The sequence below is a fragment of the Antechinus flavipes genome, chromosome 4, assembly GCF_016432865.1.
Source record: "Antechinus flavipes isolate AdamAnt ecotype Samford, QLD, Australia chromosome 4, AdamAnt_v2, whole genome shotgun sequence".
Lineage (NCBI taxonomy): Eukaryota > Metazoa > Chordata > Mammalia > Dasyuromorphia > Dasyuridae > Antechinus > Antechinus flavipes.
In genome coordinates this window covers 40,737,787-40,763,538 of record NC_067401.1, presented here as the reverse complement: position 1 = coordinate 40,763,538, position 25,752 = coordinate 40,737,787, and the positions used below count along the sequence as shown (strand labels likewise).

At 42.4% G+C, this 25,752-nt stretch overlaps 2 protein-coding genes across 2 annotated transcripts; one reads left to right on the top strand and one right to left on the bottom strand.

Moving 5' to 3' along the window:
* The first annotated feature begins 23,313 nt into the window (after positions 1–23,313).
* Positions 23,314–24,380, top strand: LOC127559134 (histone H1.4-like). Its single transcript, XM_051992792.1, has one exon. It carries the CDS (start codon positions 23,399–23,401, stop codon positions 24,056–24,058), a length of 660 nt encoding a protein of 219 aa, XP_051848752.1. The 5' UTR covers positions 23,314–23,398; the 3' UTR covers positions 24,059–24,380.
* A 510-nt stretch (positions 24,381–24,890) lies between these two features.
* Positions 24,891–25,604, bottom strand: LOC127559149 (histone H3). Its single transcript, XM_051992807.1, has one exon. The coding sequence runs from the start codon at positions 25,357–25,359 to the stop codon at positions 24,949–24,951; it is 411 nt and encodes a 136-aa protein (XP_051848767.1). The 5' UTR covers positions 25,360–25,604; the 3' UTR covers positions 24,891–24,948.
* Between the last annotated feature and the right edge of the window lie 148 nt (positions 25,605–25,752).

Here is a 25,752-nt window from a genome sequence, read left to right as displayed (position 1 = left end):
GTTTCAAATACCATATTAAACATATAACAAGGATCCCCCATAATCAGACAGGGCTGATTATTGTTGAATGGAATAATCAGACTCTCAAGATCTACCTTGAAAAACAAAAAGTTCATGGATCTATTCATAACAAATTACAAACAGCAGTTTATATGATAAACTATTTAAAATTTGATGACAAAGGTCTATTTCCAGCCATGAAATATCAGTTACAAAATTTGAAAGTAAAAAGAGAAAAGAGAACTCCACAACAGAAGCGAGGGTCATATGGAGAGATCATGAGAAACAACGGCATGGGCCACATACAGTGCTAATATGGGGAAAAGAGTATTTTTGTATTTCCACAAGAGAAAAAGAAAAGTGGATTCCAGTGAGAAGAATCCACGTACTGCACGATGGGAAAGAAATCACAGGGAAAGAGGCAGCGTGTGAAGAAGAGAAAAAAGCACCTAATGGAACTGATCAAAACTAGCAACATACAAAATGAAGATCATCAGCAGAATACTCAGCAGCATCCTGATAACGATAGGAATAGCTCCCATCTTGACATCTGAAAGCATCAAGCAGACACATAGATGGGCTTTCATCCCATTCCCCCCTTGGCTAAAAGTGCTCACATGGACAGAGACTATGCCAGAATTTATTCGATATGGTAACCTATGCCATATGTTTAAAGAGGGTGGTTTTGAATGGGACTCAGACAACAAACAATCAATGACATTCAACAAGACATTTAATTTTACAGGACTAACCAAGGGGCTACCATTATGCACCCAAAAAGTAATGGGGGAGTTTGGACAGGGGATAAGTGATAATACTATGGAAATAGTATAGGTTTAGTGGATTAGTGTGCTTCACTAAGGGATGGTGTCATGTATCTAGAGGACACATCCATAAGAGCAGAGGCAGGTACCTTATCCATTAGCATGCACTGATATCACTTGTACACTTAGAGACTAGAAGGTCAAGATATTCCTCTCAGCAAATATAATAATTGGTTGAACAACAGGCATAGCAAATTCTGTAATAGCATCCTTCCCCACAACCTATCAATAATGTACCATTATCCAGGTTTTATGCCTTTTAAGGAGTGCATCATGCATCAGTATGCACAAATCACTTTAAGGCAGGAGAACTAATACTGAGTCTTTAGTCTGTTATCGTAACACCACCATGTACATATGGGCATGTACAGGTAGTAGAATATCCAAGACTGAAATACATTCATAATTCAGGGCTGGAAATAAAAGGTATAGAGAAAGCAGTTGCTGCTGTAGGAGGCGTGACAGTACAAGGGATGCCAGAATTAGTGAGAATTTACCCTAGGAATAATGTTACAAGCAATGTCACTCTGACTGTCAGAGTTTGTCTAGAAAAAGCTATGCATTTCTTGTAGATAAAAACAACATGTCTAGAATCACAACATATAGAGAAGGAATCTTCAATTTGACATGTATTAGATGTCAGGTACAAACCTGCATTGGGCCAAAATTCAAGGGGAGAATGTACATAGTCGCTCATCTCCACTACACTTTAACTATTGTGAAAGCAAACTCCTGGTACTGTACCTGTAGTGATAATATTTTTGAGGCCTTACAAGAAAAAATGAATGAACTAGGTACTAGGACAAAAAGCATATATCATGTGTTATATTAGGAATAACCTAATTAGCTGAGGCTATTGTAGTCACCACAGCATTTACTTTATCTATATCTAACACTCAAAACCAAATAACAGAAGCCAGGAAAAATGTATCAGCCAGATTTAGGAGACAATTAAAGGTTGATGAGGAATTTTATGAAGCTATACCTAGATTACAAAAGGCAGTCCAGTTTTTTAGGAGAAGAGGTGCAATATTTAGAATTACAGCAAGAATTACAATGTGATTATAGATACAATAAATATTGTTTAACGGATGCAATATATAATGAAACACACATACAGTGGGAGATAATTAGGACTCAATTACATGGATTAAGTTGGGGAAATGTTTCTTATGAATCAAGTAGATTGACTCAAATTGTAGATAGTATTGATCAAACCATTGACCAAAGAATTTGACCCAGTGATGTTACAGAAAAAAATCATCTCATTTTATCAATAAGCTGACCCATGAGGTCATTTGAAACAATTTGGAATCACTCTAGGAGCAATTATGTTGGTAATTGTAGCAACCCTGTGTTTACTACCAATGATTTTGAGATCTGTATTAACCTCCATCTGGTATGCTATTAATGCACAAAAATTTAAGCTTGTGGAACTGTCACATAAAAACAAAAAAGGGGGAATTTTAGAGGACTTGCCAACCCCCCACCAGCCTTGGACATCGCATAAGGCGCAGTTCAAGTAAACTGAGGGTGGCCTTATAAGGGTGAACAAGATGGAGTTGGGAGGAAGGGGTCCCACCCGAGAAACAGTGTGGCAGATTTGGGAGAGGCATGCCAAATCCAGGATGAGAGAACAATACCCACATACCTTATTAGGAAAGGAATGTTCACTTTGTACTTACGTGTAGCTTCTTATAGATCACCATATAGGGAACCATATATCTGCTATTATTGGCTAGAATGTGCCTACGCTAAGCTATAGGAACTAGAAGCATATACTGAGAAGAGAAAAGGGCTTGCTGTTTTTGTAATAAACGGAATCTTTCAACATTCTGCCTCTTGCCCCTCATTACTCATGGTCTTCGTCATTCTAGTCACCGGGCATTGCTGGTTATATATGATCCGCGTCACTCAGGAGTTTGGGCTAAGAACCCAAACAGGACTAAACCTCGGAGGGATATCAGATTGTCACCTTATGAACTCCTATGTGGACATTCATATCCTGGAGGAAGAAGACAAAGAAGTATAGAACCTGTATGGGACACCAAAGACTTGTTTATTAGAAAATATATTTTACGACTTGTTAAGCATTTACATGAACTGTAATTAAAAGGACTTATTGCTCAGACCCTACTTTAGAATTTGCTGTATACAAATACCAGCCTGGAGACTGGATCCTGATTCAAACCTGGGAGGAGGAAAAATTGACCCCAACCTGGGAAGGACCCTTCCAAGTCCTTTTGACCTCAGACATTGCTGTAAGAACACAGTAGTAACACGGTTGGATTCATCACACCCTGATAAAAGGACCAGTTTCTTCTACGGAAGAATGGATAGTAGATCCTGAGCCCACAGATAGACTCTGTGTCCACCTGAGGTGGGTCTGAAGGAAAATTAATGAATACCTTGTGTGTTAATCTGGGGCACTATAACTGGATTTAGATAAAATAAGATCCTTTGTGATGGGGGGGGGGGGGAGGAGAGGAGGGAGGGGATGGGAGGAGGGATCATTGGCGTTTTTGACTTTACTGGTATTCTACCTGCTGATCTCCTCTAGGCTGATTCCTGGTGCACCATGGGAGGGCAACACCTTTCAGATTCTAATACAAACTATTGCTAGTACTTTTAATGTAACCGATTGCTGGATCTGTGGAGAGCCCCAACTTGGTCCCATACCTCTCAGACCTGAGTGGTTACTAAGCAATTTTTCTTTAATTCATAATGGCACTGGATTCTGGGAGCTAAAGAAAGACATTACCAAGAGTTAGCAGTTGAAGAATGAGGAGAATATTGCTTAAAGCAAGGAGGAAAGGAAAATCTGATTGAAGTTAGTAAATGTGAGTGGATCTATGGAGCAGTGGTAGAACACAAATCTGTGCTTCTTGGCCAAACTTCTCTGCCTGAATAGCTCAAATCACAACACCTGTTTGCAGTGTAATTCTACCCAGAATGATACAAGGCCCTGGATTGTCTAGAGGGGTCCAATAGGATACATCAGCTGAAAGGTTTGGGTTGTAGAAGTGCTTCTGGTTCAAGAATAGCAGTGTTAGCCATTTATCTGAATTTTTAGGTAATGAGAATCTACCTATATATTTCCCTTGCCTTGAAAGGGCATTATTGGATTTGTGGGGAGACAGCTTACACACACCTCCCATTAAATTGGACCGGAGTCTTTATATTGGGCTAGTTAGACAAAGAATCTTTTTTTCTACCTGAGAAATTCTACCTGGAAATCAACTGGGTGTTCCACTAAATGAGGAATTGGACAGGCCTAGAAGGAACATAGATACCTTTATTACTCAATCTGGAGAAGCTAATGGATGTGGCCACCTGAGAGAATCATTAAGACCTATGGGGCTGCAACTTGGGCTCAAGATAGAAGGTGGGGATATAGGACCCCTATATATATGCTAAATAGGATAATTAGGCTCCAGGCAGTAGTTGAAGTTATCACCAACCAAACAGCTAAGGCTCTTGACTTGTTGGCTGACCAAAACCACTCAGACCTGAAAGGCAGTATTACCACATAGATTAGTATTAGACTATCTCTTAGCTGAGGAAGGAGGTATATATAGAAACTCAACTTATCCAATTGTTGCATGAGAATAGACAATAACAGGGCTGTGGTAAAAGAAATTATGCAAGACATTCGGAAGTTAGCACGGGTCCCTGTACAAACTTGGCAGTCATCTTTTAATATGTCTTGATGGTCCTGATTTGGAGATAGTTGGTGGAAACAGGCCTTGTGGTTCCTGCTTGTAGCCATTAGTGGAATTGTATTGATTCCTATGTGCCTCCCATGCATGATCAAATTGATCACGAATATAGTGCAAACTGCCATCGCCAAAATGATCAGATTAAAGATAAAAACTATGCAAGGAATTAGACTGATGATTTTAAAAGGGCAAGGATGAGAACCAGTACCTACAACCACAAGGGATGAACCCTAAGGAATCTCACTCTTCAGCACCAGGATGAAGGATGAAGGATCTTTAGCACCTTTTGGAAAGGATATTGGAGTTATTCCCAGTTCCCCTTGGAAACAACATATGTTACAACATATGAATGATCTCCTTTTGTCTGGAAAGAAAAGGAAAGACGTGCATTATTGAACTTTTGGGGCACCCACGGTTTGAAAGTTTCACCTAAAAAATTACAATTTGTGGAGAAAGAGGTTAGGTATTTGGTTTAGATATTTAATCATTGAAAGAACAAGGAAAACCAGCCCTGAGCAAGTTCAAAGAATTATTCACCTTCCCTTACCCCAACTAAGCAGAAGTTTAGGAAATTCCTGGGATTGATTGGGTATTGCAGATTATGGATAGACTCATGCTCAAATGACTAAAGGATTATATAAGAAATTATTAGCAGAAGAACCTGAGGCCCTAACATAGAAAGATGCAAGAAAAAGGTGTTCAAATTGGAGCACATCCTCATGACTGCTCCAGTCCTGGCCCTCCTTGCTCCAGACAAACCATTTTATCTGTTTGTCATTGTAGATAAGGGAGAGTTGTGACTCACAACTCAGTTGTGGACCAGACAAAGGCAGCCAGTGGCCTTGTCAAAATCACTACAACCCAGTGTTTCAGCGATGGCCCAAATGTGTCCAAGTTATAGCAGCCACAGCCATATTAGTAGGAAAGAGTAGAAAATATTGTTTGGGGAAGTATTACCCCCCAAGTTAGGACAATCCTAAACAAAAAGGCAGGGAGCTGGTTGACTGATTCAAGGATCTTAAAATAGGAGGCTATATTAATGGAAAAGGATGGTCATTGATAATGATGTCAATCTGCAGCTCTTCTGCAAAAAGAAAGGATGAGTCAAAATGAGCTAGAGCATGATTGTTTGGATCTGATGAACTTTCAAACTAAAGTGAGGCAGGATTTAAAGGATACTCCTTTCAAAACAGGAGAAGATTGTTTGTTGATGGGTCTTCCAAGGTGGTGGAAGGAAAGTATAAAAACAGCTATACAATAATAGATGGGGAAACTTGGCAAGTGATAGGATTAGAGGTCTTGCCAAAACAATAATCCACTCAAACATGTAAGTGGTATTCTCTAAGTCATGTACTTAAGGCCCTAAAAGAAGAGGTTGAGATTTTCTACACTGACTCTAAATATGCTTATGGTAGGGTACATACTATTGAAAAAATGGGAAGAAGGGAACTGATTAACAGCAAAGGGAAGGAACTAGTCCATGGAGAGCTGATTAAGCAAGTGTTGGTGTTGAGTGCTGGATAATGGGTTATAGCCACCCCTACTCCACCCTCTTCTTTGCCATTAAGACTGGAAGAATTAAGTTTTTAAAAAGAGCCCAGGAAAATCCTTGAAGCTCCAACCACCTTTACCTACCATTGTGTCATAAAATCCAGGTCCATTATCTCCATTCTTGCTAGGATAATTCCCCCTCCTTTTAAGTATTGCCTCATGACAGGACCCCTATCCTATCAAGATAAAGTTATGATCCTTTTCTGGGATTATGGCTTGTCTGTTTTCCCAGTATCCTTGCCCCTCTTATCTGTCTTTGTTTCCTCTATAAGACTGTATATTCATTTTTTAAAATTTTTATTTAATAATTACTTTATATTGACAGAATCCATGCCAGGATAATTTTTTTTTTTTTTACAACATTATCCCTTGCACTCGTTTCTGTTCCGATTTTTTTCCCCTCCCTCCCTCCACCCCCTCCCCTAGATGGCAAGCAGTCCTTTATATGTTGGATATGTTGCAGTATATCCTAGATACAATATATGTTTGCAGAACCGAACAGTTCTCTTGTTGCATAGGGAGAATTGGATTCAGAAGGTATAAATAACCCGGGAAGAAAAACAAAAATGCAGATAGTTCACATTCGTTTCCCAGTGTTCTTTCTTTGGGTGTAGCTGCTTTTGTCCGTCATTTATCAATTGAAACTCAGTTAGGTCTCTTTGTCAAAGAAATCCACTTCCATCAAAATATGTCCTCATACAATATCGTTGTCGAAGTGTATAATGATCTCCTGGTTCTGCTCATTTCACTCAGCATCAGTTCATGTAAGTCTTGCCAGTCCTCTCTGTATTCATCCTGCTGGTCATTTCTTACAGAACAATAATATTCCATAACATTCATATACCACAATTTACCCAGCCATTCTCCAATTGATGGGCATCCATTCATTTTCCAGTTTCTAGCCACTACAAACAGGGCTGCTACAAACATTTTGGCACATACAGGTCCCTTTCCCTTCTTTAGTATTTCTTTGGGATATAAGCCCAATAGAAACACTGCTGGATCAAAGGGTATGCACAATTTGATAATTTTTGGGGCATAATTCCAGATTGCTCTCCAGAATGGTTGGATTCGTTCACAACTCCACCAACAATGCATTAGTGTCCCAGTTTCCCCGCATCCCCTCCAACATTCATCATTATTTTTTCCTGTCATCTTAGCCAATCTGACAGGTGTGTAGTGGTATCTCAGAGTTGTCTTAATTTGCATTTCTCTGATCAATAATGATTTGGAACACTCTTTCATATGAGTGGTAATAGTTTCAATTTCATCCTCTGAAAATTGTCTGTTCATATCCTTTGACCATTTATTAATTGGAGAATGGCTTGATTTCTTATAAATTTGAGTCAGTTCTCTATATATTTTGGAAATGAGGCCTTTATCAGAACCTTTAACTGTGAAAATGTTTTCCCAGTTTGTTGCTTCCCTTCTAATCTTGTTTGCATTAGTTTTGTTTGTACGAAGGCTTTTTAATTTGATGTAATCAAAATTTTCTATTTTGTGATCAAGACTGTATATTCAGACTATGTATTGTTTCCAAAACCTAGTTAGCTAAAACTCTCTCTCTCTATATATAAACTTCCCTGCCTTGGTTTATCTGCACGGAATGCTTTCAACAAGGGTCCCATCTGGTCAGCTAGCTTAAACTCCACATCAACGATTAAAAATCAGTCTCTGTTTGCCTCAGTTTCTCTCATATGACATTAGGAGATTTATTACTTCTCTCTGAAATTGCAATAGCCCATATACATGAACATCAGAAGGGAGATTGTGGAAGATCACCTGACAGGGTATTTGAAGCTTATTCCTTGAATTCTGCTGCTACTTCAAGGGTGAGCAAGATGATTTAAAAACAAATAATTCCTAAATTTGGGTTAGTAGAAAGAATTGACTCAGACAACAGGACTCATTTTATATCCTGAGTTCCATAAAACAGTATGCCCAGCCTGGATATTCCTTGGGAATATTGTACCTCATGGCACCCCATCCTCAGGAAGGATGGAGAGAATGAATAAGAATCTTAAAAGGCAATGGTCAAAATTAGGATTGGAAATCCAACTGCCTTGGGCCAAATACCTGCCAATAACTCTGTAAGGACTGATCACAGGACTGTCCCCTTATGCAGTGCTATATGGGTTGCCATACATGGGTAGAAACACTGAACTTTCCACTTTTGATAGTAAAGATAGATTTTTAAGGTCTTATATGCTGGCATTATCACCCTCCCTTTCAGAACTTTATCATAAAGGCTTGCTTGCATAGACCCACTGCTTAAATATGCTACTTGTCCTTTCAAGCCATGTAACTGGATGTTCATAAAGACTTGGAAAAAGAAAAATTGTATCTGACTTTATCAGATATTGCTGATTATAGAAATTGCTGTAAAAACTACTGAAAAAGGAATAAACTACTCACACCAAGGTAAAGGGACATCCTCCACAAGAAAAAAACAAATAACTGTTGATTTAGGGTTGACCTTCTTTGGGCTGACATTTGGTACAATGTTTGTATTATATGGAATACTTTTGTTTGTATTTGTATGTTTGCCCTCTTGGGCAACCACACACTTAGTGAGGGAAGGGGAAATATGTTTACTTTCTTTATCTAGTAAAATTTGGAAAAGCTAGGATAAGCTAGGGGAAAATGAGAACCAAATATACTCCCATTGTCCTGCTTACTCTGGTTGTATTAATCTCTGGAGTCCCAATTCCCTTGAGGAGGAAAATAAGTACAACTGATAGAAGTAATTGCCAAATCATTCACTGTGACCAATTGCTGGATTTGTAGTGTTTCATAACAGCTTGAGAGATGACCCTGGGTAACTGAAACTTTGAATGCACCCTGGATTCTTAGTAACTAGTCAGAAGTACAGGGTTCTGGTCCAGTCTGGAAAAACATCAATGGCATTTGATAGGATCAGTTCAGGGCAAGTATTGCTTGAACTAGACAGGAGGAGGAGATAACTTAGGAGAAGTGAGTATGAGTAAACATAGAGTAGGGAAGTAGAATATGAATATCCTCACTTGCTGGTAAACTGGTTAGGAAACTGTTATATTGTTATCTGTTATATATAGTCAGTTCTAAGTTCCAAGTTCTTCTTGCCTGAGCAGGGAAGAGATCATCTGGGAATACAGTTATATTATGATTTAAACAGGGAGAAAGATGAGTTTTGATAACTCATTTACCAATACCAATGATGCTAATGGTTGAGGAGATACCTGGCCCCTAGAGAGAACATTTCAAATTTATGGACTAGCCACTTGGACACAAAATGAGAATTGGGATTATAGAAATCCAGTTTACATACTTAATAGGTTTATAAGATCTCAGGCAGTGGTGGAGATTATCATTAATCAAACTACAAGAACTTTAGATTTACTAGCTGATCAGGCTACCTAGACTAGGGAAGTAGTCATTCAGCTTAGATTAGTACTAGATTATTTGTTAACAGAAGAAGGAGGAGTATGTGGTAAATTGAATTTATCAAAATGCTTATAAAAATAGATGACAATGGTAAAGGGAATTACACAAAGTAGAAGAAAACTGGACCATATCCCTATGGAAATCTGGATTGGCCCATTTGATATCTCCTAAATGAGCTGGTTTACAGAGTCATGGTGGAGACAACTATTGAGAATCATATTGTTGGTCCTGAGTGGGGTGATCTTGCTGCCATATATCTTCCTTTCATGATTCAATAAATAACCTAAATTGCAGAATAGTCAATTGACAAGGCTGATACACGTATCTGGTAATGGAGGAGTCAAAATAGTAGTAGAAAGGATTAGTAGTCCCACTAGTGGCGAGGAATGTGAATTGATGTTAAAAAAGGTTTGAAGAAGGGGCAACAGAAATGATGTGGAAACTAAATCCTTATTAAGAAAAAATGGGAGAATTGTAAGAAATGCTGACAGATTTCCAGAAACATTGCAAAACAGGATGGAGGAGGTGGATATGAAATATTTTAAGATATCTCCAACCTATCACCTTGTGAGCCAAGAAACTTTTTGCCAAGAACTCGTGCTTAATGAACCTCATACATATTAACTGACACATCTGGGGGAGGAGAGAGCTACCATTTTCTGACTATGGAATGGGCAGATAAACAGGATTGTAAATCTGACCAATTTTAACTGGGATTGTAACTCAGACCAATCTGAGCTTTGAAGAGAGGAGTAAAAAAAAACAGGACTAGCAGTATAAAGCTCGCTCTCCTTCCTGTCTTTGGTGTGTCTCATTTGGATCACACCATCTCCTCACATGAATTTCTAGACAAAGGATTTTTCTCTACCCTCTAAGAGAGTTGATTGAAAATCTACTCCTGGACTAGCTTGCAACTGGGGGAAGCAGTGAATAGTGCAGCTTGGTCTTCCATTTGGGATGTCTCCCCAATCCTACTGGGTTCAATTTGATAATTACATTATGAAAATAGAAATTTCCTGTGAAGAACAAGTGATCTATATTAACATAAACATTCATAGTTTCTTTTAACACTAGTATTATGGAAGAAGTTTCTCACGGATTTATAAGTAATATGGATATATTAAGTTCAAAACTATTGAAGATTCATTTATTGAATTTCTCTGCAAATTGAGGAACCTGTCAGTTTGCATTCTGATTTGATAGCACTCCAATTACCAATAAGAGTTATGCAAAAAAGGAGATACTACTCATTCCTTACTATTGGCTATTAACACAAAAGCTGCCACCACCCAAGAAAAGTGCTTGTTGCACCACATATTTGTTACTTCCTTCACAACTTTTGAAAGCTAGGTAAAGGAAAAGTAATACATAAACAAACACAGAGCTATTTATCAAAAAAGATACAAGGAGATGACTAACAACATCCTGTGGTAGGAAGTTGCCCCTAAACTGTATGTTAGAGACACAGGCTGGGAGGAAGTTCATTGTAGATATGGGGGACTGCTTAGGCAAACTTAGAGAAAATGGAATACGGAATGTAGAATTTTGTGTATAAAGGACAAGTATTCTTATTGGCTAAAATAAAGAGACATAAAGGGGAGTAATATTGGAAGGGTATGGGGGGTCTTAGAGGGCCTTAAATGCTAGGATGATAATTTTATCTGTATTATAGAAGCAAAAAGGAGTCAATGACAAGTTTTGGAAAGGGAAAGTACATTGGTCACAGATATTTTAGACATATCAATTTGGGGGCATTGTGTGGGAAAGATCAGAAAAGAGAAAGAATAAAAAATATAGACATTTACTGTGTTCTGTATTTTATCACCATATCACCAGACTTTCCCTTTAATTACTAATTTGTTCCTGTTGAACTATGGAAACAATCATACTTTTGTATCTCTTCCCAGATAAAGTCTTTAAGATCTTTAAGATCCCAGGAAGATTCTGTGTTAGCTTAGACTCATTATTTTTCTAAATAAAGTCTCTGTTTTTGTTCCAGCCAATCTCACTGCTCCCTCATGGAGTGAAGAACTATACATCAAACAAACCCTCCCATACCTTATTTTTATGTATGTCTCTAAGGTTACTAATAAAACTTTTAATTCCATCAAGATGGTAAAATATAGGATAATTTCCCTTCTTTCTTTAATCCTGGGACTATATAAATAATAATAAGTAGCATTTGTATAGCTTTTTGTTTTTATCTTATTTGATCCTCATTTCAACCCCGACAGGCAGGGTTTACAGATATTACAGACGAGGAATATGAAGCAAACAAAAGTTATTTAACTTGATCAGGATCACACACCTAGTAACTATCTGTAGGCAAGTTTTTCTGACACTAGGCCTCTGTCCACTTTGACACCTGGGTGCCTCATGATTACAATAAGCAGCTTTAAAAAAAAAAAGTGAAATAGGTAGCAGCCTATACAACCCTATAAATTGTTATTTCTTCACCAGAAAACTGTCTGTGCATATACTTTGACCAATTTTTTTTTTTTTTGGGTGGGGGGGAATGACTGAGATTCTTATAATTCAATAAAGTTCTTTAAATATTTGAAATATGAGACCTTGATCTGTGAAACTGTCCATAAAAATTTCCTCCAATTTTCTGCTTTCCTTCTGATCTTGGTTTTGTTTTTATAAGACCTTTTAAATTTAAAATAATAAAAATCATCCATTTTATACTTCACTATCTAAATAAACCTGTTTTAGAAAAAGAAATTGAATGGATCATAAATGAGCTTTCTAAGAAAAAAGCATCAGGACCATAGAGTTTTACAAGTGAATTCTACCAAACATTTGAAACCATTGTTCATAAGGATTATGTTACATAGTTTTAGAGCCAGGATTACATCAATATGATACTCCTTTGCATTCTATTTCTTGGTTTGAATTTCTTATTCCTGCTCTGGTAAGCTCTGGTAAGCACCAGACTGGTGATATTGTCATGTATGTATCTTCATCTCAAAGCATAGTGTCTTGAAAATAGTATAAAGGTTGAACTGACCTGAAGTGACTGTTGATATTCATATCCCCCAAATTACAACAAAACAGAACATTAAGCACTTGATTGGCCATACCTGGTACAGTTACATGCTGTAGTGGATAGAACCCCAAGCCTGGAGTAAATAGACTTCTTTCTGTGTCCAAATCTGGCCTCAGGCACTTACTAGCTGTATGACCCAAGTCACCTAATCCTATTTGCCTCATCTGTAAAATAATATGGAGAAGAATCTTTGCCAAGAAAACCCCAAATGGGGCCATGGAGAGTTAGACTGAACTGTACAATAGAAAAGCTTATAGCTGGAACAATACTATTGATAAATTAAAGTTTGTTTCCTGGTAACCCTAAAGGTTTCCCAACAAACAGGTATAGATGTCTGACATCTAGATATAGATGAATGTGACAATAAAAAGAGAAATTAATACTTGTAACACTTGATCTAGTAACAAGTATCCGTTACTGAAATAATCCAGTGAAGAGGTTAATTTTGGTAGATATTCATACTCATAGTACTGCTTGGAGTGAATATTGAATCTATCCATGAAAGTTTGCTATTGTGCTAGAAAAAATTTAGAAGACAAAATCAGAGAGGTGAATGGGCCGGTATTATCACCTACAAACAAGTGGGATCTGAAGTGAAGAGAAGGTACCCTTAGATTCAGTGACTGCTTTTTGAAGGACCATGCCTGAAAATCTCCACTCTTAGACTTGTGTTCACATATGTCATCCTCCACCCATACCCCAGAAGGATGTAAATTCCTTAAGGATGGGGATATTTTTACACTTTTTCTATAGCCAGTGCCTTGCACACAGTGGACACGTAGCAAATCTTCACTCCTGAAGTCATAGATCAATTAGAGCTGGAAGTGGATCAAATTTTGGTTGAGATGAAGAGCTGAATGACATAAGTTCAGATATTCTGAATCTGATATGATTTATCAGAATCATAAATTCTGATAAAATGGGAGTGAAGGGGGGTGGGGAGTAGTCACTAGAGACAGAAAGTCTAGAAGTTAAAGATAAAGGATACCAATTAGGTATGTAATTTAGGACATCTAGAGCCCTGTCTTTTGAAATGCCAGAGTGGCCAGATCTCTACAACCCTAATTATTTCAGCCCTAATGAACAGGAAAGGGGGATTGCAATCAGGGGGATTGAGGCAGAACAATTCAGGGAAACTGAGGCAGGACAATTTGGGGAAACCAAGGCAGAACAATAAAAGGAAACTGGCACAACACTGAAAGTTGGGGTGGAAAAAATTTGTCATCAGTAAAAGGTATCAGATATTCCTCCAAGATTTAATTTTTTATGTAAAAATAAAAAAGCACATCCATCTCATCAGAATACCAATTTGCTTTCATCTAAAATAAATAATAAAAGTTTCTTATATATACATATCAATCAAAATTGGGTTTTTAACATCTCTTTATCATTTATTATCAGTAAATGTTTGATTTTGATGCCTATATTATATACCTATATACTCAGGGTCATGTAAAAATTTCTAGGGTGAAAAGGGATGGTGAGTGGAAAAAGTTTAAGTTCTGCTTTGTACTATGGTTTCATATAGGAAAAGGAAACCCATCTCCACTATCTTGACTTGTTTTTTTGTCTCAATTTTTGTCTCTCTATTCTGGAATCTTGATGTCCAACCATAAGATCATAATATCATAGATTTAGGGCTAGACCCTAAATCTCAGAACCTCTCAGAACCCTAATTTTATAGATGAAAGAACAGAAGCTCTGAACAGTTAAATGATTTGGACAAGGTCAAATGGAGATTGAGGTGCAAAATTAGGATTTGCTCCCAGGGCCACAGACCCCAAATCTAACCTTATTTCTTCCTTCCATTATCTCTATACATGATCATTCTCTTCCTCAAAACGGGGCCGGGGGGGGGGGGGGGAGGGGGAAGGAGAGACAAAGAGACAGAGACTAGGACAAAGATAGAGACACAGAGAGACAGAGACAGACAGAAAGAGAAGCTGACAGAACCAGAAACAGAGAGGGAGAGAGAGAGGGAGGAAGAGGGAGAGGAGAAGGGAAAGGAGAGAGAGAGGGAGAGGAAGAAGGAGAAGGAAAGAAGAGGGAAAAGGCAAAAAAGAGAGGAGAGAGGGAGAGGGAGGGGGGAAAGGAGAGAAAAAGGGAAAAAGGAGAGGGAGGAGAAGGAAAGGGGAAAGGGAGAGGGAGAGGGGAAAGGGGAGTATGCAATTCTTCTAATGTCTTTTCTCATGAGACAATTCTTCCATGACCTAGATGATTTCAGTTGCTCTTCTCTTGGCAACACAGCAGGAGAATATGGTAGCACAGGCAGCAACCAGAATTTGCCTTTGAGGAGAATGTTATGGATTTGTGTAAAGAGAAAGTCACATTTTTTTCACATTGTGTTCAATACCCTTTCAGATGATGTATAATATCTTTGGCTAATTAATCGGTGCTTAAAGCTTACAAAAATTCCCAGACAGCAGAGATTACCACCTGTGTATAGAGAATACATGACTGGGAAAATGCCCCAAATGCCTTTTTACCTGTTCCTGGGGAGTAGAAATCCTCTAAAAGCAACAAAGCTTTTCAGTTGTCTAATGGGAATGCAGTCGTTCTGGGGGCCAGAATACTTTGGCTGAACTTCACACTCAGGCAGGAAAGTCTTTGCTATAAGTTGGCACAGCAAGTAGCTACTAGGGCTTGTAGTTTCGTGAAGAAGTCTTAGCAGGTGGTACAGGGGAATGAACTCTGGCCAATATTCAGCTGACGGCTTCCAGAGTCATAGAATCTCAGAGCTGTGGGAATCAGCAAAGGACATTTAGTACAACATCTCTCTGAAAAAGAATTCCCTCTTGACACACTCAATAGGTAGTCTTCCACACCTCTTAAGTCTCGGCTTCCTTACCTGTAAAGTGGACTGCTTACTTCATACATTTATAAGGAAAGTAGCACTTCATTGTAAACTGTAAAAAGTTATGAAACATGAGCTGTTCTGGAAGGAAATCCAGAAATGGAATGCTGGGAGCCACAAATTCCTTTCCTGAGTTGTAACTGAAAATTGAAACCCAGATTAAATGCTCATAGAGGAATATATCCCTCCATGTGATATATGCTACAGTTATTTTATATATATATATATTAAAGTTGACAGACTCCTTCAAGATGATCTCATCCAAATCAAGGGAAGCAGTCAGCTAGAGGGTTCAGTGAAGACTGGCAAATGCCAACTTGAAACTGGATACCACAAACTGTTTAGGTGTAGAGGACATGATAGCCTATGAAAATTATTAACACAAAAATTTTCTAACATCACTGATATAAGCATGTTTAGACCTGCTAAAAAATGCTTCCCAATTCCTTGAACCCAGATAATCACATTGATGTTTTGACTATTTCTGTGTTCACAAGTTTCTGTGGCTAGGCTACTATCTAAAAAAGACACTGTTTCTAATAATCACTGCATTTCTATATCAATTTTAGAATTTCTAACCATAGCTTAAGCCAGATTTATGGTATATAAGCATTCTTCCCCGATTCTAATTGTCAATTAGTTATCCATGCTTTTGCCTGCCTGCTTTTGTAAAATAAAGTTTTGAAAGAAAATCCCATGTGAATTGTTCTCATTCCAATTCCAAACCAAAACACTCTCCCACAGCATAGGTGTCCACAAATATTTTCCAGGTTTCTTTTAAAATCAAAAACTATGTCTAAGTAACAAGAAAAGAGCATTTTATAATAGAATAAAATTTCTGTGAGACAGTTGTGATATAAATATTAAAAATGGTTAGATCCAGATCAGAGTCTGTGATTTGGATTATGAATTTCTCTGCCCTAAAATTTTGGACAAGTCACTTACCTGCGCCTGATCCCCAAAAGGGCTAGATGTCACTAAAGTCTCTTCTGGTTAGAAATTCCATGATGTATAAGATTGATAGTGTTCCCTTTCCTTGGATGATGTGCATACAATCCTCTTCCCCTTATCAATAAAAAATTTGTCTCTTGTGAGATTTGTCAGGGAATGGATAAAACAGTAGGGTTTCTGGAAACTTAAAAAGTCTACATTTCTTTACTATAAAGTAGGCTCTCAGCTGTATGATTTCTGCTCAGTGAAATGGAAAGCTAACTGTTGTAAAATGGAAAGAAGACTGAGTCTGGAATTAGAAGACCTAAGTTCAAATTCCCCTCTGCTGTTTATTTTCAGTGTGACTTTAGGCCAATTCTCTGGATCTCAGTCTCCTTACCTGTAAAATGGAGTAGGTGGCTTCTAGTATTCGGTTCTAGGTGTCAAGTTTTTAAGACATGCATTGATATTTTTCCAGAGGAAGACAACCAGCCTGATGATTCATACCTTAGGAATTAGGGGTAATTAGCCCAGAGAAGAAAAGAATGGGATGGGTTGGAAAAATATAAAATCTTTAAATAGTTGAAGGACTATTGAAAAAAGGAATAGGGTTGCTTATGACTCCTTCAGAGGAAAAAACCAGGAGCAGTGGGGTAAATAGAAGTTCAAAGAAGGTGTAGTGTTCTAGGTTGGTTTTCTGAAGGTCTTGGAGCAGCCTTTGTTTCAGTAATCACCACAATAGCCAGGTGTTAAAATCTAAATTCTTTATTGTCTTCATTCCTGGGACCCAGTTAGCTTTCTTGAAGCCCTTCAAATAGGCCTTGGTCTCAGTAGGGGGAGCAGGAGGACAGGCCAGCCACCATGAGCCTGATGAAGATGGAATGAATGTCTCTCTCTTTGGCTCCAAGAGTTTGAGCTCCTGTCTCCTCTGTCTTCTCTGGCTCTGACACTGTCTGAGTTTGTCCTAGTTTATATGCTCTATTCCAATTACATTATCAAAGGTGCGAATCTTGTGGAACTTTATTAAGTACTAAGTACATGTACTGAACTAGAGAACTATTGAGCGTAATGGGAAACTGAGGACTTCCCAAGAACAGTCATTTGATAATTTGGAAGGGAACCCCAAAACCTAAACTTCATCAATTCCAGACCCAATTTCAAGGGTCGGTTAATCATTAAGGCTCTGGAAAGGAGAACTAAAAACCTCTAATAGAAATATCTGATCTCCTGCACCTTTATTTAACTTCCTAGAAGAAGGTAACTAATTAATGAACTGGAAACATTCTAAGGGATCTGTAAATTGGATAATCTCCATTTGTTGAGGAAGCCTGAGGTAAACCAAGTCTCCTTGGTTATCCTAGTTTAATGGATTACTTATCTCTAAACAAATCTTTGTGAGGGGAATATATAGTTTCTTATAAAATCATTAACTAAGGTAGATTGAGATTTAGTTTATCTGGGAAAATAAAATAGGGAAAACAGTTGTAAGCAGTTGCAAAACTGATTTAAAGTCATAAAATTCAGCTCAAAATTTGACAAGTTCATGTTACTTACAAGCATTATTCTTGTGGTCAGGACTATATAACTCACTTTAATCTCTGTGTAAATTAACCTCTCTAGACTGATTTGGAGTCCAATCTGGAGAAGTTCCCTTCTTGCAAGATTCTAAGAATAAATACTTCTATTCTTAATGAGATATTTCTGAGTATTTGTAAATTGGATTTGCTATACCACACACTATTCATCACCATGCTAAACTAAGATAACCATTGTCTTTATCAATTCCACTGAGTTACCATCTTGTAAGAATCCTTATGTTAAGTACAGAGTTCTGGCCCATAACAAGAAGGAATTTAGAAAATTTAGAGTTGATTTCAGGAAAATATTCCTAACAATTAGAACTCTGTACTAGATGATCTCATCACCAGTGTTATTTGATATAGTTCCAAAAATGTTAACTAGAGCAACAAATTGGGAAAATGAACTTAAGGCGAGAATATCTCCCTGTTTACAGACCAAATGATGGTTAACTTGAAAAAATCCAGAGAATCAGTGAAAAAATTAAATGATTAATATATTCATGAAAATTACAAGATTCAAGAAATCCAGAAAATAGCATTTCTACAAATGAAAATAAAGATTGCTGAAAAGAGAAGTTCCACTCAAAATAATCTATTAAATCGAGTCTTTTATAAAGACATTATCAAAGTATGTTTTGTTTCAACAGCTATAAAGGAAAATTGAAAATTGGAAAAAAATAATTGTTCAGTTTGTTTATGCTAATCTAATGAAAATGACTGTGCTACTTAAATTTTCAGATTTTATATAATACCAATATAAATGCCAAGGAAGGACATGAGATGAAACATTAGTTTAAAAAAAAAAAAAAGAATACACCTATAACTAGCTTTCAAACTGTATTTCAAAGAATTATTTGGTTTTATTTTAAAATATTGAAAAGTAAATCAGAGGAAAAGATTACATAAGCAAAGACCAAAAGTAATACAGCATAGTGAAGGAAAGCACAACTGTTGATCAGCCACAGGAAAAAAAAAAACAAAAAACAAAAAACAAACCAGGAGGAAGGTCTCCATTTTAGACAGAAACTGAAAGGAAACTGTTCAGCAGAAATTGAATATGGACCAGCAATTCTATCATATATCAAAATACACCCCATGTCAATACTTCAGCTCTATATGAAAGGTCAGTACATTTAAAAAAAAAAAAAAAAAAAAAAAGAAGAGAACATATGGAGGTACTTTGCACTATCCTGGATAGGAATGGGAAAGTCCTTCACAAATCAAGATAAGAGAAGATTCTAAAAAACAAAAAAGACAAAATATAAAAGACAAAAAGACAATCTGGATTATATAAAATAAAAACAAAATCAAAGTAACTAGGACAAGGAGGGAAAGAATAAAGTGGTGAAAAAAATCTGTCCACATATCCTGAATAAAAGTCTGATATGTCTAATAACTAGGGTACATGGGGAATTGACACAAATTTATAAGACCAAGGGACTATTCAAATCAAAAGGCAGATTTGAAGTCTGGTCTTGCTGACAGTGCTGGTCCAGGAGTTGTCCACTCTGCCACCAACTGCCCAAGACAGTTGCCTGAGGGAATACTGACTATAGAAGAGCCTTTACGGAGAGGGAACTCTCTTCCCCACCTCTCCAAGTGCAAAGGAGACGTAATCAGATCCATTCGTCATCACAGTCAGAGCAAGGTGTGCATCTTTTCCAGTGGGCCTCTGCCTGGCCCCAGGATTTGTGCAACCCACCTTGGGAAAACACTGGGCTCCCTAGAGGGTTGACCAGCCTGAACTTCCAGGGAAATGTGTCCACGAGGGTCTGCCCTAGATCCTCCTCCAGCCTCGACTGGGTCCTCCTCTTCACCTCAGCTGCTGGTTGTCCAGAGGGCCGGTGGGAATGAGGCTGGTGCCTCTTTCCAGGGCACCAAGTCCATGGACACCGTGGGGGTAGGCGCTGTGTTCTGTGTTCTAGTGCTGGGGGCTGTGGATCGCCCCACATCATCCCAAGAGTAGAGCAGAGCTGAATCTTTCACCCTCAATGTGGTCACAGGATGGGAGGGTCAAAGGGTATATTGAAGAGGCCATTAAGTGCCGAGCCCTTCATCTGAGAGGGGAGGGGAAAAGAGGTCAAGAGAAGTGACCTTGGTCCAGTAAGCAGCTACAGTGGGACTGCTGCCCAGATCCTCCTGGCTCCCAGCCCAGACCTGAAACCGGTGCACTGGGATTCCTCTCGGGACGTTGGCACCTGGTCAGGGAGAGGCAGAGGCTTCTTTAGCGGAGCGGAGAGGATTCAGGACAAGGGGGATCTGATACCTTGCTAAGGTTTCAGCCAGAGAGCAATGGGAGGAGGTGTGTGTGGGGGGGTTCTTCCTGGGGTGTGAGGGGGTTGGAGGGGCAGGCCCGCCCCTCCCCCACCCCACAGTGGAGCCCGACCTCTCTGCAGGTAGCCAATATACTCAAATCCCTTTCCGTCTGACTGAGCACAAGCAGAGTCACAGGCAGAGTCTGTAAAAGGATCGTGTTTCACACGCACAGATTTAAAGATCTAAAGGGACGGAGTCCGTCCTGGTCCAGAAAGCACAGGTCAGCATGAGACCAGGGAGGTTTGCAGATTGTTTGTTGAAAAACCAACGTGGGTTTGGATGTGCCATCGGTTACTCTCGTCCCCGCCCGGCCGCCGACACTCTGTAACGCGCGGCTAGTGCCTCGGCAAAGGAGTTTGGCGACATACCTTGTAACAAAGAAAGCCTGGAGATTCTTGTGGCAACAGTTGCCAGTTGGTTGATCCCGGAGTACAGGAGTTACTGCCTTTACAACCCCTCCGGCCCCTCCCAGATCTCTTCCGAGTCGGAGGAAGAAGCCGGGATTTGAAGTGCGGCTGACCCCGTCTGGCCTTTCTAACCTTTGCCCGTGGGGGGTCAGCAGTCTGTCGGCTGACTCTGGGGGGGAGAGGGGTGGGGGGGGAGAGAGAAGGGAGGCGATGTTGGAGTGCTCGGTGGGAGGAGGGGAGGGGAGAGGAAGGAAGGGGAGAGATCCTAGGAGATAGTTCCGTCTGTTTGCCCACTTATTTCTCAGGTCTATTTTTAGGAGTAAAAGATGGCGTGAAGGAGCTCCTTCACAAAGCAGGGTGGGGAAGATGAAGATTGACCCCAGTGTGCAGGAAACGGGGCGCTGGTGGGAGACCAAGCAGGTAGAGCTGCTGCACTTATGAAGGGAGAAAGGTCGGTCTCTGAGATAAGGGCCTTCCCTCCATGCTCCCAACCTCTAATTTTGACTTTCCCACGAGTCCCTAAGTCTCTCTCAGCTCTGAGGGGAAAAGGGAGGCCCGGAGGTGAGAGGGGATTGGGTTGACTTGGGTGGAGAAATACTTCCTCCCCCCAAGTTTTAGCGATGGCCATCCCTGCAGGCAGATTCTGCCCAGGTACCCTTAATCTCTGCTCTCCCTCTCGTCCCCCTGTCTCTCGAGGAGTGCACTCATCCATTCTTGTCGGCAAGAAGCCAAACCTGGACTTGCGGAGTGAGTGCTAGGCTCTAATTACGGTGAGGCCCATTTCTCCCCCCTCCCCACGCGCACCCCGGCTTTTCAATTTGTAATGAAGGACGACGACAGGGCCGGGGTGGATTTTTTTTTTTTTCCCCTTCCGTTTAAAAAAGCAAACACTCCAGAGACACGAGATCTATTTGCTGTGGCGAGAGCAGGTATGCTTTCCAGATGCTCCTTGGTGTCAGGAATAGAGAGACTTGAAGGACATCTCTTGTGGTGCTTCCATTCATCCATGTATTAGGTGGTGGTGGTGGTGGTGGTGGTGGGGGAAACAAATTTCCTTTGCTGTGAAGGTTTGAGAATAAAAGAATGATCTGGAACGTACTGTGTGGTCCTTGTGGCCACCAGGACATTAGCCCCCACTATAAAGGGTTCTAGACTGAGGGGAGCGTTCAGAACCACTTAAAATAAGCAAGTGAGAGTGGAAGTTGTGTTCTTTCCGACTTTTCAGGTGCGGCTGAGAGGCTTCCCAGCTCACCCTTTCATTTATCCGAGAGCTTTCGAGTAAAAATTTTATTGAGCCCGGGCAGTTCAAAATGAGAAGTTCAAACAGTCCGCGCAATCTGTCCCGGACATCCCTGCTCCCTCCCCTGCTCTCCCAGGGCGTGGTGACGTGTCCGGTGCTCTGAACGATCGATCCCCCATAAGCAGGATTTCTATGTGAAAAGGGAGAGTTGGTAATTCACGTTCAGTCCCCGTCAGTGGTGTCTCTTAATGTGTGACCCACCCTCGAGATTTCCTCGGAACTGGCGTCCCAATACTGGGAGGCGGGAGAGGGGAAGAGAAAGGGCGATTTCAAAGTACTCTTCGTGTTTTCAAGCACCTCTGCTTAGGGACCCGGCGGTGGGCCCGAAGAAAGTGGATATTGAGGGCTCCCCCTCCCCCCGCCCCCGGGCAGCTGAGTACTCAAGTGATCTCTGCGCGCCTTTGTCTCTCCAGCTCAAAGCCCAGACGCCCTTCCCTTCCCTTTCCCAATTACGAGATTACCCAGAGAAAGAAAAGGCGAGGAGGAAGAGTGACTGGGCCACTTTTGTCAGTCTCAGGTTTGGCGGGAGCCAGTACAGAGACCCCCGTTCGGGGCGTTCCTTCCCCTTGCCCGGCCATAGTGCCGTCCTGACCTTTCGCCAGACTTCACCTAGAGTCAATCCCGAACTCTCCCCTTAAAGGTGGGAGGAGAATCGCAGGTCACCTAATTGAGACCCAAGTGGCCACTTTCCCGCCGCATCTCTAGACTACTAATCAGTCGTTCTCTGGCGTGAGCTGAAATCCTCGGACTGGAACTTTACTGTTCCTACTCAGCAGTTTCTAGATTAGTCGAGTTTGGGGACCACGGCAGCCACCCCACCCCCTGGAGCTCTAGAACACAGCCCCGCTCAGAAGGCGGAGGAACCCCGGGCTACTTTCAAGAAAATAATGGGGGGGGGGGGGAAAGAGGGGGAGGGAGAGAAGGGCCTCAGCCTCGTCTAGTGATTATTTAAAAAAAAAAAACAAAACACAACCCAAACTGTCCCGCAGCCACTGAAACGCGAACACTGCTCGTCCAGAAGAGGAGAGCGTAACTCGGTCCAGGCTACCCAAAACTGACAAGTAGTCGCCTTCGGGCTGGAATCCTTGTCGGGGAGGGTGAGGTGCAGGTTGTGTTTCTCTTCCCGCAGCGGGTTTCTCCCTCTCGCGTTCTCCCCGCCTCCCCGCCTCCCCGCCTCCCCGCCTCCCCGCCTCCCGTCCCCCGGGTGGCCCCTCCCTCCTCCCTTCTCCATTTTCTGCTTTTTGCACGCTTCCCCAGCAGAGGCCGGGAAGAGAGCGGAGCCATTTTCCTTCCTTACGGGCGAGGAGGGCTGGGGCGGCGCACCAATCACGGGGCAGCCCTTACCTATATATAAGTGGGTCAGCGCGGAGCTCGCTTATTCGCGAGTCCGCGGCGTCCTCTAGTGACTTCTCGCTGTCGCTGCTGTACGGTCTCCCTTCGCTGCCATGTCCGAGACGGCCCCCGCCGCTCCCGCTGCCCCGGCCCCCGCGGAGAAAGCGCCGGCCAAGAAAAAGGGCAAGAGGGCTTCGGCCGCCGGGGGAGCGCGGCGCAAGGCCGCGGGTCCGCCCGTGTCGGAGCTGATCACGAAAGCCGTGAGCGCCTCCAAGGAGCGCAATGGCGTGTCCCTGGCAGCCCTGAAGAAGGCGCTGGCGGCGGCGGGCTACGACGTGGACAAGAACAACAGCCGCATCAAGCTGGGGCTCAAGAGCCTGGTGAGCAAAGGGACCCTGGTGCAGACCAAGGGCACCGGCGCGTCGGGCTCGTTCAAGCTGAACAAGAAGGCCCCGACGGCCGACACGAAGACTAAGGCCAAGAAGCCGGCCTCGGCCAAGACCAAGAAGGCTGCCGGTGCCTCCAAGAAGCCCAAGAAGGCGACGGGAGCCGCGGGCGCCAAGAAGACGGTGAAGAAGAGCCCGAAGAAAGCCAAGAAGCCGGCAGCCGCCAAGAAAGCGGCCAAGAGCCCGAAGAAGGCCAAGGCGGCCAAGCCCAAGAAGGTGGCCAAGAGCCCGGCTAAGCCCAAGGCGGCCAAGGCCAAGAAGGTGGCCAAGCCCAAGACGGCGAAGCCCAAAGCCGCCAAAAGCAAGAAGGCGACAGCCAAGAAGTAGAGAGCTAGTCCTCGAAACTTGACCCACCCAAAGGCTCTTTTCAGAGCCACCCACTCGCCTCAGAAAAAGAGCTGAGCCTCCCGACCCCATCCGTCTCTGGAGAAACCATTGTGATTTTTAATGAAATAAATGCCCACCCAAATGAGTAAATAAAAACGCAAAAAAAAAAAAAAAATGAAAAAAAAAATAAAAAAAGCAGCTACAAAAATCCTCTTAATTCCAAGTAGCATATGTCCATCCCAATGTTCGCCCCCACCCCCATTTATATGTATATTGGGGGCGGCTTATGTGACTGCCCCGGTCGTCTTCCCCGCCCCGCCTAGCTGACCAAGTCTGACATGACCCAAGCAGAGGGAGGGTTCTTTTTGGCCCCAAGTCTGTGTGTGCTTTGGGGCAAGCAGGGGCGTTTTGGCTTCTTCCTTTCTCCCCAGGATCGCCAGTTTAATATTGTTTTTATAGTTACTTGCATGCTCCACTCCCGATTTGTGTGCGTGTGCGTGCGCGCGCGCGCGCATGCAAGCCCGGCAGGAAGGGAAGGGGAAAAGGACGCAGCGCCGCCCTCAGCGAATGGCTAGCCAGCCAGCCAGCCAGCCAGCCAGCCAGCCAGCCCGCCCGCCCTCCCCACAGTGCGCGCACTCAATGGTCAACCGAGTCGGGAGGCAGGGGCCAAGGACAGAAACTAGGGGTCAAGCGGCAGCTGCCCTTTCGCGGCTACTCGCCTCGACAAGGGCCGGCAAGCTCCCTTTGTCCATGCAGCAAAACTCAGGAGCAAGTCAAAGTTGCAAAGGAGGGGGGAGAGGTGGGCGCGATCACAGCTACTCTCGTGAGAACGTGGGTGGCTCTGAAAAGAGCCTTTGGGGTGTGGACTTCCACGGGCGGAAAGCGGCGCCTTACGCCCGCTCGCCACGGATGCGGCGGGCCAGCTGAATGTCCTTGGGCATGATGGTCACTCTCTTGGCGTGAATGGCGCACAGGTTCGTGTCTTCGAACAGACCCACCAAGTACGCCTCGCTGGCCTCCTGCAGGGCCATGACAGCCGAGCTCTGGAAACGCAGGTCCGTCTTGAAGTCCTGAGCGATCTCTCGCACCAGGCGCTGGAAGGGCAGCTTACGGATCAGCAGCTCCGTCGATTTCTGGTAGCGCCGGATCTCTCGCAGAGCCACGGTACCAGGGCGGTAGCGGTGAGGCTTCTTCACGCCGCCGGTGGCCGGAGCGCTCTTACGGGCGGCCTTGGTTGCCAGCTGCTTGCGGGGGGCCTTGCCACCGGTGGACTTACGGGCGGTCTGCTTGGTACGGGCCATGGCGATAGAGGAACAGCTGCGCTTCTCCTGTGCCGAAACACGACTGAAAACTGGGCGCGCGCCGATACCTTTTATAGACGCAGAAGCGCCCTGATTGGGCTGAAGGCGTTTGAAAGTCCCGCGCTGAGCCCCGATTGGCTGGGGCCCGAAACCTACAGCAGGGCCTTTCCATTGGACCTCCCGCTTTGCCGTCTCTCCGCCGTCCCGCCCCGCCCCGCCCCTCGACCCTTCCCACGCTCCTCCCCACCCCACTCTTCCTCCGCCTTCTCGCTTCAGCCCCACCCCCTACCCCAGCTCGACCCTCGCGGAAAAAACCTCCGCTCGCTGAGTAGGTCTCGGTTTTTCATCCTTTCTCCCACCGCTGCCTTTTCTGATTAACCAGTCCGTGTTTTT